The 16,602-nt window shown below is 32.5% G+C and overlaps 1 protein-coding gene across 1 annotated transcript in view; it reads right to left on the bottom strand.

The window, feature by feature from the left end:
- ZNF804A (zinc finger protein 804A) overlaps positions 1-16,602 on the bottom strand; it is a 264,615-nt gene that overhangs the window by 4,636 nt on the left and 243,377 nt on the right. The window contains exon 3 of the mRNA XM_033112863.1: positions 1,366-1,496. Coding sequence (XP_032968754.1) covers positions 1,366-1,496 — 131 coding nt within the window. The remainder of the gene's footprint in view (positions 1-1,365; positions 1,497-16,602) is intronic.

The following is a 16,602-nucleotide window of genomic DNA, read 5'->3' on the forward strand; positions in this document are numbered from 1 at the left end:
CATCTTTAGAGGCACTGAATTAATGGGAAAAATCATGTGTGTGTAGGTATGTGGTCTATGTGCATGTGAAAACGTGTGTGTGTATAATGTGAAATATGTACCATATACTGAGGAAAGTAATTTAGATAAGAAGTATTGCTTCTTTTGTGTGTATCTTATTAACTCTTTTTCTTTTAATACATTAGAATATACATTTCCAAATGCTACTTATAGGAAATTAAAATACATAGGTCCTATGATTCTCTATAACACAAACTTATACTTGTATAAATTTTCATTTATTACTACTCAGAATAAAAATATCTAGTTGGTACAATTGAATAGCAGTTATATTTTATTTTAATCGTTCTATATAGGATTCCAGATACACTTAAATTTTATTTTGATTTTTTTTCCAATTTGATATCCCAAACAATACTTTGATGTATTATTATCCCCTAAACTATTTTGTACAAAATCAATTTGATATAAAATAGTTTGTCCGTAGACAACAGGAAGAGAGGCCTGTTTATTGGAAGGAAGAGGAAAGGACACTCTAAATGGGGTCTTCTTTTCATACCATGGCCCTGGCCTGAATTGTAAGTTTTAAATTGTAACAGTATAACTGCTTTCTGTTAGAAGTAGGTCAAAGTGTAACAGTTGTGAACATCTAATAGCCCAGTTATAGTTCTTTCACAGTAAAACTAATTTTGACCTGCCTCTGAAATGTATAGGGTCTTCCTGACCCCTTTCTTATATTCTTAAATTAATTTCAAAAGAATGTTCTCCAAATTTGCAATTAAAAAAGTAATTTCCTCCGGTGGCCGGATGGCTTACTTGGTTCGAGCGCGAGCTCTGAACAACGGGGTTGCTGGTTCGATTCCCACATGGGCCAGTGAGCTGAGCCCTCCACAACTAGATTAAAAGACAATTCCTTGGAGCTGATGGGTCCTGGAGAAACACACCGTCCCCCAACATTCCCAATAAAATTTATAATATACAAAAAAAAGTAATTTCCTCTTAAAATGCCATTTATAACAAAGGTCATAAGATGGTGCTTTGGTCAGTTATTCAATCAAATGCTTTGAATTTCACCAAGAAATAGAATAACTTCCAAATAAGATAGCTTAAATACAATAATGTGAAATTTACTTTTTTACAAATTAAAGTTATAGTAATTTTTTTTTTAATTGACATGTGCATCAAACACGTGTTTGCATAAAATTCAAATTCAATTTACTGTTTAAAATCTACAGAAAGCCATGAAAATGTGAGTCTTATTTTGGGTACATAAATAAATAAATTTGTGGCCTTCATTTCTATGTTTTATTTCCATTTTTTTATCATTAGATTTTCAGAAAAGTTAACATTTCATTGCACACTCACCATACAGTTTCTTTTCTTAGCTCGGCCAGCTTATGTAGGCGTTGGAGTGCCTTTTCCTGTTTTCTTTCATCTTTCCTGGATTTAGATGCTACATTTCGAGCAAATTCCCTTTGTTTCAGTTCTTTGAGTCTCTATTAAAAAATATGGAAATTATTAATATTATTTGGGTCTATGGCAGTGTTAAAGTCACTAAATTGTGAGAATTTTCCAACACATCATCTTTGACCTCATCTAAGGAAAATACATTTATGACAATCGATTTAGAAAAAAAAATATTTTTTGCCTTTTTGGCTTGCAAAAATGCTAAAGCATATTGTTACACTACATTAAAAGATATACCCATGCCTTAGGTAAATTGGAATTGAAAACTTTCATTTCTGCTTATTGATTGTTGTCTGCCAAGTTTCTCCACCTAATTCAGATAAAGTATTGGAGTCTTATAAACCCCTAATTTTCAAATAAATGAAATTAGCTTGTGCATTTCAGTTATATATAATAAATTTCATCATTTATTAATGGGCTCTATGCTAGAAATAAACTGGTCCTTTTCTTATTTTCTAAGAAATGTAAATGTTTCATGTTAATCTATAAGGCAAATGACCTCCACCAATGTGATTTTAACGCTCCCCCTCCCCTGCAACTCCTGCAAATATCAGGCACATTACCCAAATAATTCAAGATCTAGGAAAGAAAATTAATAATATTTTTATGGAAATTCTTTTTACCAGAGTATGTTTTTTTCATTTTAATAAAAAAAGTGGCTCATTTGGGGGGTTTGAAGACTAGAAAAAAGAGCATGTCAACTTGAATAGAATTGATAGCCATGTTTGTGACATGATTTAAGAGACACCAAAGTGATCCCATGCCCCAAATATTTTCACTATAGCATTTCACAGAGACAGTGTATAGTTGTCAAAAATGATGAAAGTACTATGTTTTCTCGTGAAGGCTCATATCCTTATGCAATTGTCATGTTACAGTCTAAGAGTAGTACTCCAAGAAAATAAAACATACACTAATCACATTTTTATGAAGCAAAGTCTTAATAAATGCCTTATATATATATATACACTGACGTATGCTGGGGCTTAAAACAATGTCTGTTTATAAAATGACTGCCCAGTAAATATTTGTTGAGTTATGTGTGAATCACTAGATCCTTCAAATTAGGAATTTTTCTACCCGCCCCCCCCCAAAAAATATAATGATGCTAAAGAAATAAATTAGCCTCCTGGTGATCCTGGATTCTATCTGCTTAATTTCACCTGCATAGTATTATAACTTAAACTTCAAATAAAATCTAATATTTCAATAGATGGGATTAATATAAGGTGTGTATAATTATTTTAAAAGTTATTTTAAAATAATTTAGAATAGTTATTTTTAAAAATTACAAAGATATTTTGAAATTGCTCATTTGCATTGACATATTTGTGAAGAAGGGATTTCTTCAGAGTTGAATTTAGATTAAAGACCAAGTCATAAATATCTAAATTGTACAAGTATTTCATAGAAAGTTAAACTCTGATATCATTACTTGACATAACTATTAAAAGTAGCTACAATTTTATAATCTACATTAAATTGATTATAAAAAGATCTAAAATTACAGTATAAGAGGGAAAGAAAGTTTTACTTTAAATTTTAGGTATTCATAGTCTCAGTTGTCGCTCTTTCCTAAATCTTTGCAGTAATAAGACTTTCAAGAAACAATTAGTAACAGCCAATTTGCTAAGTGGCTGAGATTTTAAACAAAAAGTTAAGGAAAACGTTTTTAACTTTATTTAGTGTATGTCTGCGTGTTTGTGACTATATGTGTAGTTAAGTATGTGAGTGTAAGTTTATAAGCATTTTGCAGATTAGGGAGAGGACACACACAGAAAGAGGTGACAGAACTCATTGGTTGAGGTATTGTTATTGTGCTATATAGGAGACAGACTGGGTGACCCACAAAATCCCAAGGAAGGCTACCTGGGAAAAATTACATCTGATCTAGGTCTTGAAGGATATAAAGGAGCATGAAGAATCAAGGTTGAATTTGGGCAATGGAGGATATTTCAGCAAAAATAAACAGTCTTGTATAAATATGGAATTTGGAACATGTATATTCTAAAAAAATAATTGCATGTAAAGAAGTATGGTGGAACAGAATGTAGGTGTGGAAGTGAAGAGAATTGATGAATTATAGAGTCCAACCAAATCATGGGATCCCTGTCTATCATATGAAATGTGACTGGAAGAAACATTGAAGGACTTTAAATAATTCAATGCCACTATAGAATTTTCACTCTGTCAAAATTCTTTTGGCATCACTATACATGAAATTTTGCCACTAAACAAGATTAAAGACGTGGAAACCCATAAGTAGGACATTACAACGATCCTGGTAAGAAACGTGAAAAGCTTTTTTTTTTCTTAAGGCAATTGCAGTGGGGAGAAAAAGCAGAATTGGTGACTTATTTGATGTGAACAATTGGGTAAGCTAAAGGGTATGCATAATCTTTACTGAAAAATACTGTCTGCCATTGTGAAAAAGAGACATTCAATCATGAGATTGTTTGGGTGCTAGGAGGAGGATAGCAGAGAATCTGAAAGGCAATAGAAGCTAAAGTCTCTAAAATAAATATGTAGATCAAAGTGCAAAGCAAAATGAAGCAAGATAAAAGTTGTAATACCAAGGAAAAAACTAATGCTTAAAGATTTTTTTTTACATTCTTATTTATAAATAGTGATATTTTAACAAATTGAGATAATTTATTTCCTACTAAGTCTTTTGGGATACTGGAAATAATAAACAGGAAAGACAGACTTGACTATTTTAATAAAATATTTAGGATAAAAGTTAATTTCTAGTTATTTATCTATCTACCATCTATCAGCTATCTACATATACTTCTATTATTTATATATATATATAATATATATTCAGTTAATATATATATATATATATATATATTCAGTTAAAACTATGATACAATGCTACTAACAAAATCAAAGCTTCTTTTCTAAAGCAAGTATATAAAAATGCCAAGACTTTCACTATTTGCTGTTTGAGATTGACCACTATGATTTAAATTAATCCATTTCCATAGTAGTTAAATATGTAGGAGTCTGTCAGTTATCAAATGTCAGTGCTGTTGTGTTATCTGTGATATAATTGAGTGATTAACATGGCTGGAATCATGCTGATATGGAGAACTGTATATATTTAGAATGTAAATGTTGTTTTGGTTTTGTAGGGGTTGTCAAGAAGCACCATGCTACATACAAGTGTTCCTATTGATCTCAATCTCCCTCTCTGTACAGATAATTCTCTTATCTCAGTGACAGACTTTCTGATATCATGGTAAATGGGCTTGCCTAATATTTAGGAACTATTCAGTTGCAGAGCTCATAGACCTGGCCAAATAGTTTGGTTAGTTTCAGGCTAGAATTGATCAGTCTTTATATCTTTTCTTGTATTTTTCTGAAGCAAAAATAAAGTCCTACATCATATTTTATATCTAGTATAGTGATTTTGAAAAGTAAATAATAGAAACCAAGTAAATTCTTCTGAGAATGCCAAATGGAAAGAAAACTTCCACACAAATAAATATACAAGATACCTCTGAGGCTAACGGAAATATCCATGTTATTTCAAAAGCTTCCTCAACAATTTACTGAGAATCACTCAAAAGAAATTCTAAGTGATAAATGTCAAGGCAGGAATGCCAGTCAGCAAGAGTTAGAAAATTAGAATGTTAAAAGGAATTTGTGGAACAATGTGGTCTCGTTACTGTATTACCAAACAAATTATAATATACACTGCCACATAGTTCAATATATGATTAGGAAATATGCAGGTAGAGGATGGACAAACATAAAGAATTAATATTCCTTGGTTATGATGCCATCTCAGAGGACCTACCTTACTTTCCCTCTGATTTACTTCTATTAGTCTATAGAGAACCAAAATGTCACAAGGGCAACACAGGCCATTAATCCTCAAATATGGTTTCAGAAAACTCATAGTATTGGATTGTTGGGAAGGTTATGATGATCCTGGCCTCAGGTTATACTGGCAAAGGTTTAATCAATGTGGCAAAGGAGGGATGGAGAGAGAGATTTAGATAATTCATTCGTTTGTGCTTAAACATTTAGCTAAATTACATTGTTTTTCAATTGCAAACCAAACTTTCATGAATGTCCTTATATTTTGTACATCTAGTTACATCCAAAAGATAGGTTCCTACAAGCAGAATTACTGGAACTAAAGGTATACATGTACACTTTTTGAAGTTTTCCAAAATACTATTCATAACTTTACAACATTTGTGCACCCCTACCAACAGTATATGAGAGTAGATCTCATGCCCAATGTTTGGTAGCATCACTGTTAATATGTTTAATTAATAATCAATAAGTGATGTATCATTAATGTTTTGCCTATAATTCATATGTTTCCTAGGAAAGCTGGAATATTTTACATACATATTAGCCATCTGTATTTCATTATTTAGAATTGATATCATTCCTTAAAACTTGTTGAGCAATATTATATACATTACTTTGAAAATAAACATATGGGCAAAAAAGGCTAGCATTATTATCCATATTAGAGAAGACAAAACTGAAGCTAAGCCAATTTTAGAGACTCATCAGTCACATACAAGTGGTGAAACCAGACTGGATCCTTCTTAATGGGTCAGCGACATGGACTTCCACTCACCAAGGACAACCTGGTCATAGCCACTGCTGAGTGCCCAGTTGGGCAGCAATGGAAAACAACACTGAGCCCCCAGTATGGCACTATTCCCAGGGGTGATCAGCCAGTTACCTGGAGATGGTTGATTACACTGGACAGATTCCTTCATGAAAAGGGCAGTATTTTGTCTTCCTGGAATAGAAGTTGACTTTGGATATGGACTTGCTGTCCCTTCCTAAAATGCTTCTGTCAAAACTGCATTCCATAGATTTACAGAATATCTTATCCACCATCATGATATTCTACACAGCACTGCTTCTGACCAAGGAACTCACTTCACAGCAAATAAAGTATGGTGAAAGGCGCATGCTTAAGAAATTCTCTGGTCTTACTATGTTCCCTACCATTCTGAAGTAACTGGTTTGATAGAACAGTGGAATGGCTTTCTGAAGACTCAGTTACAGCTTCAGTTAGGTGGCAATACCTTGCAGGGCTCGAGCAAGATTTTCTAGGAGGTTGTATTTGCTCTGAGTCAGTGTCCAATATATAGTTCTATTTCTCTGATAACCAGGATTGAAAGGTTCAAAAATCAAGGGGTGGAAATGGAGGTGGCACCACTCACTATTACCCCCTAGTGATCCACTAGCAAACTTTTTGCTTCCTGTACCCACACCTTATGTTTTCTTTGGCTTAGAGTACTTACTTCCAACTGGAACAATAATTCCACCAGGAGACACATCAATGGTTCCAATGAACTAGCAGTTAAATCTGCTACTTTTCTGATTTGGGCTCCTTATGCCACTGAGTCAATAGGTAAAGGAGGGAGTTACTGTGCTGGATGAGATGAATAATTCTGAGTACGAAGTGGAAAATGGACTGCTCCTCCACAATAGAGGTAAGAAAGATTATGTCTGGAATACAGGAGATCTCTTTTGTGTTTCTTAGAATTACCAAGTCCTATGACTATAGTCAATGGAAGACTACAACAACCCACATCACTAATGGCCTAGACCCTTCAGGAATGAAGACTTATGTCACCCCACCAGGGAAAGAAACACAATCAGGTGCGGTGGTTGCTGAGGGAAAAGGAAATGGGTAGTGGAACAAGGCAGTTAGTTAGAAATACCAATTATGACCGTGGGATTAGTTACAGAAATGAGGATTGTAATTGTCAGTGGTATTTCTACCACATTTTACTATGTATAAATATATGAATACAATTATATATACATATAAAACCTTTATTTTTCTTCTTTATCTTAACATAAGATGCATTACATAATAGTATTTACATATCAACTTTACAGCATAGTATTTAAGTTATAGGATATTAAGGATAAAAGTTAACATCACCTATAGACTTTGTAACCTCTTGGGGAAATGACTGCATCTTTGCTTTTATACAGGATAGATGTAACATGTTAGGCAGTATATGGATCGTTATTGACTTTATTTGAAGATTAAGTATGTTTTAAGGAGATGTTTATAGGTGCCAATTTGACAAGAGATGGACTTACGGTGGTTAATTATATGTGTCAACCTGGCTATGCCACAGTAACCAGATATTTAGTCAAACACCTGCCTAAATGTCACAGTAAAGAAAATTTTTATAAGATATTAACATCTAAATCAGATGAGCAATCAGATTTACTTATTAAATCCTAGTAAAAGATTATCTTCCATAATGTGGGTGGGCCTCATTCAATCAGTTGAAGGCCTTACGAGATAAGACTAAAATCCCACAGGAAGAATTATACTTCCAGACAGTCTTGGGAACTTGTATGTAATGCATTAGTTATTTCCTGGGTTTCCAGCTTGGTGGCTTGCCCTGCAGACTTTGGACCTGTCAGCTCCCAATTGTGTGAACCAATTCCTTAAAATCAGTCAATTAATCAATCTCTCTCTCTCTCTCTCTCTCTCTCTCTCTGTTCTCTCTCTCTCCTATTTGTTGTTTCTCTGGAGAACCCTGATTAATACAGGTTTTGCCAGACGATGGGTAGTTTAGTTGTGATGCTTTTGGTGAACACTGCAAATTGCCTTCACATTATCAATTACAACTTCTAGTTCATTAATAGAATTCCAATTTTGGGAGAAGAAAAGTTACTCAATTAAAACAATAGAAATCCTAGACTCCTTATAAATAAAAGTAGGTATGTGACACAGTCCTCACTAACTGAATTATAAGCAGATGTCTCTGAGGAAGATATCCCTCAAAAATAGAGAAATGTCTCATTAGAAGAAAACTTCCTTTTCTGCTTTTTTTTTTTTTTTTTTTAATTTAACCATCATCCGTGATGTTCACTTCCTACCCATGTGTAATTGTGAGTCTTAGATGGACAGCAGCCATCTTTCAATTGCAAGGCTATCAGCTTGGCAGACAAGGCCTAGATGATAAGCTAGCAAAAAAAAAAAAAAAAAGGAACTCCCATTCCCTAACAGAATCATTGAATTACTGCATCATCCTAGGACTGATTACCTATGTCATTTGGGGTGGAAAAAAAAAGAAGCCAGCTTTGAGATTTTTCTTATTTGCAGTTGAATGTAATCTTAATTTATATACCCACTTAATAGATATGTGACGGGATAATATACTTCATATTCTCAGATCTCTGTCTCCTGAGATGAAGATTCTGATGATATCTAAAGTTAAAGTTCCTTCTAGTTTTTACATTCTAAGATCAATGTTTTCATGCCATCTTTCAAGATGGATTTAGTTGGTATTAAATAAATGTTTAGAACAATAGGCATTGCCTTGTTAAGTGTTTTCTCTACTACAAGTAAATTCATTACTGTTTTAAATTGCTCCAAAACTTCTGTTCCTAGTTTTGTATTTAAAGTAAGTTAATATATTATCCACTATTTCTGTTTCCACAGGCTTAAAATTTCCTTTAAATTCCCAAAAGTTGCTTCTATCAAGGACTATTTTCAATGGCTTTTGAAAAATCGAAGTATGCTTCTATCTTGCATAGAAGTAATATCCTCAAAGAATTACAACTCAATCACCATCTCTATTTCCTGAATCAATTTAGCTTTCTTGGAAGACAGTATGCAGTGAATTCTATTAGAATGTTAGCAAATGTATTTCTTTAGAGAAGGTTAAGATATTCAAGTGAATGGTATCACACTTCAAAGTATAATTTCTTTCCAGTCATTATTTAATCAATGACATTATGCTGAGTGAACTTGTGGAAGACTCTTTTTAAAATTTCTTTTCCCATTACTATCATGAATGTGTACCATTTGGACTTTTCTCATGGCAGTTTTAAAAGCATCTAATCTCTTAATAGCATATCAGATCTGAACAGTATCTTTCCCCAAGGCCTCTCATTCTTTAGATTCCATTAACTCAAGTTTCTCTTTGTGGACCAAAAATTTATTCTAGTTCTAATATAAAAGTCTTTGCAATCTGTGTATGCTATGTCTAAAACTGATTTTCTGACCATTCACTTCATTTTCTTAAGTGCTGAATCAGAAGTGTCCCGTGCATTGTAAGAGCTCATGAATGCCTGTGAAATTGAATTGGCACAGGATGATAGTGATTAACTTTCTTATACAATAGAAGGCTTTGAAAATTTGCTAACAAAAATCTCAGTAAGATCTTTGGTAGTACAGGGAAAGCAATGGAAACTGAAGTATAAGAAATATTGACACTTGTATTTTAAAAAAATACATGAACAACTTGAGTGGCCAGAAATTGAAGAATAGTTAAGAATTATGGTTCAATTTTATAAAGAAATACTATGTAGCTACTACCAATGATGCTAAAAGTTATGAAATATTAGTAATACTGTTGTATTATAATACTATTAAAATAATAGGCTAATAATTTTATAACATAATCAACTGTATCTGCATCTATAGAAATAAATGTCACAAAATACATCTATAGATTACCATATGTACCTGCATCTATAAAAAAAGCCAGAAAATACACAAAATGTTAACATTTCTTTTTTAATGTAAAATTAAAAGAACTGTACTTTTATTTTCCACTATATGGTATTTTACCTTTTTTTTCTTACTAGTATGTTTACTTTGAGATTTTTTAAATTTAAATTTGAAATACAAAAATGAGATACATTTTAAAACTGTAGTAAAATTACCATCATGTGGATTGTCCAATCATATGTTCATATCTATGGCCTAAGAAATAACTGGATTATTCAAAATATTTCCAAGTTTTCTGAATATGTACAAGTAAATCAATATGCCCAATAAAAAGAACAAAATCAATTCTGGTGAATTTTTATGTATGTGATTTTTAACAACATGACATATTTGTGAGCTAGTTAATATTTTTATCATCATCTCTATTGTATAAGTGTAGTGGGAAAATAATATATAGGGACCGTAGTAGTAGTAGTCTGTGGGAAATACAACATTGTATTATATAGATATATTCTTTTATTCTTTATTTTTCTGTGAAAAATATTTTTATATATGTACTTACAAATGATTTGTCATTTACTATATAATAAATTGTGAGTAAAGGGTTAGAAAACATTTTCTCCTTCTCTGTGGCGGAATTTAACCTCTGTGTAACTTTATAGTTCTGTTTCTTAGACATGTAATAAAGGTGGATTATAAATTTTGTTATTAGGCAATTTTGCTTATGGTTGAAAATAACTCCTGTTTGGCAAATTGCATTTGGACTGGGAAGAATGTGAAGGATTTATTTATACTTTGTGGGAAGCCATAGCTGGTGACTTCCCTCAGTGGAAACTAGGTTTGTTCCTTGTCAGGACCATGGAAGCTATGTCCATGGAAACTTTTTCAGGAGTTATTAGTTTCTATTTGTGAGATGGGGCTTCTAAGCCGTAGTGGCTCCCTCAACTACCTATGTGATTTCTCTTCTCTCTCTGTAACTAAACTGTAACTTGGAATGCCAAAGGAAAGAGCCCCCAAACTGCTGTGGAGATATGCGGACTCTTGCTGAAGAGGAAACATCTGATGTTAGATGCGGGCCTGTATCCTCCTAAGTAAATCTATTGTTGAATAATCATTCAAAAATGTGTGTGTGGCAGGATAGACCATGGAAATGCAAATCAAAAATCACAATTAGATACTATTTCACACTTACTAGGATGGCTAAAAAAAACAGAAAAAAAAAAGGACGTAAAGAAATTGGAACTCATGTTAATTGCTGTTGGCAATATAAAGTGGTGCAGCTGCTGTTGAAATCAATTTTTCAGATATCCACAAATTAAATGTATAATTACTCTGTGACCTAGCAATTCCATTCCTAGGTATATTAGCCAAAAGGTGGAAAAGCTCAAATGTCCATCAATGATAAATAGACAAACTGTGGTGTATCTATACAATGGAATATTATTCAGCCATAAAAAGGAATGCAGAAGATGGATGCACTTCAAAAAACACTGTTAAGTGAAAGAAGCCAGACATGAAAGGTCACATTTTGTATGATTCCATTTATGTGAAATAACCACAACTGCAAAATATACAGAGATAGAAAGCAGAGCTGTCTGGAGTTAAGGATAGGAAGAAATGGGGAGTGATTGTTAAAAGGGCGTGGGGGTTTATCTTTGAGTGATGAAAAGGTTTTGAACTAGAGAGAGATAATGTTGTACAACACTATGAATGTACTGACTGCCACTGAATTGTTCACTTTATTATGGTAAATTTTGTTATGTGAATTTCACCTAAAAAACAAAATATGCATTGATGTTCCCATATTTTCTAATATAATAACCATTTTATTCAAGTATTTATTTTAATTAGTTAAGACAAAATGAGTTTGCTTTAACACCATCAAGCAAAATTGCCAGTTGGCAAAGTCTAGAAATAAAAGGGGGAAAGAATATGAACAAGGAAAAAAGAAATATTTTTTGGCTAAATCATTGATTTAGTTGAATGTGATCTATTTAGAATCATTGGCATTAAAACTATTACAGTTTTGTTTTTTAATAAATAAGTATTGTAGATTCCAGAGGACTTCTTTAGACTTGAAAAATTGCAAGTATCATACAGACTCTTGGCATAATCCAATCTAGAAAAAAAAAATCAGGCTAAATTATATAGTTCTGTAATCTCTTTGAGAAAGACAGGCCTATCGCCAGTGTAATTTACAATACTCGAAGTTGAAACAATATCTAGAGCGTTCTTAAAGATTTTGAGAAAACTCCTGAGAACTCCAGAAATAGTTAAGGGACTTCATTTACTACAATTTTTTTCTTAAGAAAATGTGGGATCTCTCCAGGAGGCTGGATTTTTAGTTTTAGTTGAGAACATTATTGTCACAAATAAAACTGGAACTGAAGGTATATCAGGAAATTGTCCAGTTTCTATTGTGATATGTTTTTAACATTAGTTTCTCCTATAGATTTATATCACTGGTATTAAATATATAGGAAGGCAGTATTTATAATGAAAAATATTATGAGTTTGGGAATAGTTCATGGAATGGCATTTGGTCCCACAATTTGCTGTTGTGTGACCCTAGTGATTCTTTCCCCATTTGTATACTGGAGAAAAAAAAACACCTATGTATAATCTCTTATGTTTCCTACCTCTGAATAAGTATCCGTTTCTTTCTCCTCCTTTTTATAAGCCTAAATTTAAATGGTAGAATTCTATATATTGTATATAGATCTTATTTGAGATTGAGTTTACTGATCAAAGGCCGCTTTATCTTATAAACCTAGATAAACTTTTTTTCAAAAATACTAATCAAGTGGCACAATTGTTTTAAAAAATAAATATCAGAAACATTTTGAAATAAACCAGTTTAATGGTGAGTAAATGTCTTTATTGATATATGTGATGACATTTTATTTGTGTAACATACAAATATCAAGTGCATTTCTGAAGGTCAAAGATATTTTATAATGCACTTTACATCTTATGTTTTAGAAAATCAACACCATATTTCATTTGTGTTAATCTGTCAATTTTATTCATATATTTATTTTGCAGCAATGGTCCATACTTGTATGTTTTAAGAAGTTAAAAATAAATTTATCAAAAAATGCATGTAATAAATCTTTTCTTTTGCCTATTTTTATATAAATCATTATAAATAAGTGCTCTCAATAGCTAATTATAAAAGAATTAATTTGTCTTCCTTATTTACCTCTAGCAGTTTTGCTACATTTTTTTAATGAAAACACCTGGGATTGAGCCAGTATTACTTTATTGTTACTTTCTGTTGAAAAGACTTGTCCTGATTATACAGTACAATTGTCCAGAGATGAGTTACTAAAAAGTCCTAATTAAAAATAATAAGTTTATAACAATCAATTTAAGAGTTTGAGCAGTTTCCAAAGGAACTATAGTATAAAAATTTCAAATTATTATGAGTATGAAAAAAAAGTGGTGGAGACATTTCACCTCTAAAAACTGATATTAGTTGTAAACTTGCTCAAAGTCACAGAACAAAGGCTAGTGATTTTTTTGCCTTTATTTTTATGACTCCAGTACTAACCTGACCTTTTATTATATCTATTTTAAAATAATTCACATTAAACTCAACAGAGTGGCAAGCTGCAGTCTGTGTTGAACCCAATTTTGTGTCATTATGGAAACACTGTAAAATGCTATTTGTTTACTTGAAGTATATATCGTACTAGGTAAACAGAATACTTTCAATAAAGTAAATTTTCTATACTGTTTTATTTTTTAAATATAATATGTAGAACTGTTTAGTTGTTGTGGTTTTAATGAAAAGTTCTCTTTCTAAGTCTGATAATCTTAATACAAGATAAAACACGACACAGCTATCCTATAGTTCTAACCATTGGTATCCGTAGCAGATAGAATGATGATTTTCCTAAAATGTTCATGTCTCAATCTCCAGAACCTGCAAATATGTCACTTGCATGGCAAAGGGACTTTGCAGATGTAATTAATGTAAAGACTTTGAAAGGGGAATAATTTCCTGGATTATCCAGATGTGTGAGATATAATCATAAGCATCTTTATAAAATGAAAGAGTGAAGAGCAAGCAGGAGAGTCAGAGTCAGAGAGAGTGATGTGAGGACAGAAGCAGAGGAGAGAGAGAGAGAGATTTAAAGATGCTAGCTAGCCTGCTGCTGCTGCTGCTGTTGCTGCTGTTGCTAGCTTTGAAGATACAACAAAGGGTTATGACCCAAAGAATGAAGGTACCTTCTTAAAGCTGAAAAAAGTAAGGAAACAGATTCTCCCCTAGAGTCTCCAGAAGGAACACAGCCCTGCTGACACTTTAATTTTAGGACTTCTGACATTCAGAACTGTAAGATCATTTGTGTTGTTTTAAGCCAGTAAATTTGTAGTAATTTCTTAGAGCAGCAGTAGGAAACTAATACCGTACCAAAGAGATAATCATTTTCTAGCAGAAACTTACCATATCAAGAGAGTACAAGATGTTCTGAGAAAAGATTAGGTTGAAGTTACAAAATTGATCAAGAGGCTAGAATTCATTAACAGCTATCTGTATGACTTTATAAATTATATTATAAAGTCCTTGTGTCCTCATCTATTAAATATGAACCATCTACCTTTTAGAAATTTTTTGAAAATCAAAACAAAGCAATAAACATGATAGTGTTTCTCCAACTAAAAAAAAATGTTGTATAATTATATGACATAACTATTGCTTTTTTTATTATTTAGACGATGAAACCTTTAATAATTTGAATATGCAGCCTAAACCTCTGTCAGTCGTCCTTTATTTTAGATTCAAAGATATGATATTTTCTGTTAAAATCTTTCCTCCATTTGAAGGAATATATTTACCTTGTTACATTGTGTGTCCCTGTAGTGTCATAATTTAATTCAACTATACGATTTGTTTATTTCCAACTTACAAGACACTATTGAAGTTATTATGGAAGCAAAGAGATGGATAAAGGAATATCTCCTAATCTCAGAAACATCAAATTTGGCAGAATAAAATATATCATATATGGAATACAAAGTGACAGTTTCTCAGAAGAGGGAGGTATCATGTTTCCCACAAGGGATTTATGAAGAATTGTAAATAAGCTTTGGGTAATTGTCAAAAACAAAACAACAACAATGAAAAAAAAATCCCTTAAGTTATACAATAAAGGTTATCAAAGGTAGCTTGCAAGTCAGAAAAAAATGATGGGAGGATGTAGAAGGAGTGTTTAGAGTTTAACATAACAAATAGATAATTCACTAGTTATCCATTTCTGCCTAAAACATCATCACAAACTAAATGGTTTAAAGTGACACACATTTATTAGGCAAGGATCCTGATGTCAAAAGTCAAGCACAGAGTGGCTGTGTCCTCTGCTCAAGGTAGACAAAGCTGAACTCAGAGTGTCAGACTGAATTTGTATCTAGAAACTCTAGGGAAAAATCTGCTCCCAAATGAACTCTGGTTTAAATGGGCAGAATTCAATCCTTTGTGGTTGTAGGACTGAGATACCGGTTTCCTTGTTGGTTGTCAGCCAGAGACCTCTCTTAGCTACTACAGGATGCTGCCTTCCTTCTGATGTAGCTCCCACCATCTTCACAGATAGCAACTGAGAATTTCTCATGTGTCAAATCTCCCTCATTTTGTAAAATTCTGACTTCTTAGACAAGCCAGAGAAAACTGTTTTTAAAGAGCTTAAGGGATTAGTTCAAGCCTAATGAGATAATCTTAAAGTAAACTAACTTGGGATCTTAATTGCATTTGCAAAAGCAGTTCATAGTAGAACCATAATTAAGTAACTGGGGGACGATGTGTATACAGGAGCCTGGAATCTTGTGGGCCATATTAGAATTCTATCTACCACAGGAATAAAGCAAAGATGATACTGAATAGGAAATAGATTTCTCTTAACGATTAGAAAGTATAAATATTCTGCTAAAACACTTGGATTTTATTCTATAATCACACAAAACTGGAGTAACAACCCTCCCATATATTATTATAAGAAACTTTTAGTAGAAAATCAATTTCAAATGAGTTGAAAATGTCTGATGCAGCAAATAATATCCTTCCTTTTCTTTTCAGTGATTCAATAAATGACAAATGTAATTAAGAAAAATAAAAATAATGAGCTGTTCTTTAAACCAAGAAAATGAGACAGAAGTGGACCTAAATATTTGAAGAAATCTGGATTATGGAAAGTCAATAAGATTGGATTGACAAGAAATACAGATAAGGAACACTGGCAGCTCAGAACACTGAAATAAGTGTGGTGATTCTAAAGGGAAATCCAGAGACTCTGCAATGCGGATTGACAAATATAACAATGATGAGTAGCCTTGATGTGATTATCAGACTAGTTTTAAAACTGGACTCTGAACAGCTAGACAAATGAATCCTTTCCAGAAAACAAAAACAAAAACAAAAACAAAACCCTCTTACTTAAGCCATGAAGGAGAGGCCCGTCTCTTCTACCTAAATATTCAGCATAAAATCACCCCTGGTAGAAACATGCCTAAAACCACACTGTATCAATAACGCAAATCCCAGAGTCTGCACTCCAGTTCAAGGAAAAGATACACTGGAAACAAATCTAGATTCAACATTCTGTACTGATCATCCTGGTCCTTCCCGAGAAAAAAAATAACATCACTTATAAATAAGTGAGAATGAAATT

Source organism: Rhinolophus ferrumequinum, chromosome 8 (genome assembly GCF_004115265.2).
Source record: "Rhinolophus ferrumequinum isolate MPI-CBG mRhiFer1 chromosome 8, mRhiFer1_v1.p, whole genome shotgun sequence".
In the NCBI taxonomy this organism is placed as follows: Eukaryota; Metazoa; Chordata; class Mammalia; order Chiroptera; family Rhinolophidae; genus Rhinolophus; species Rhinolophus ferrumequinum.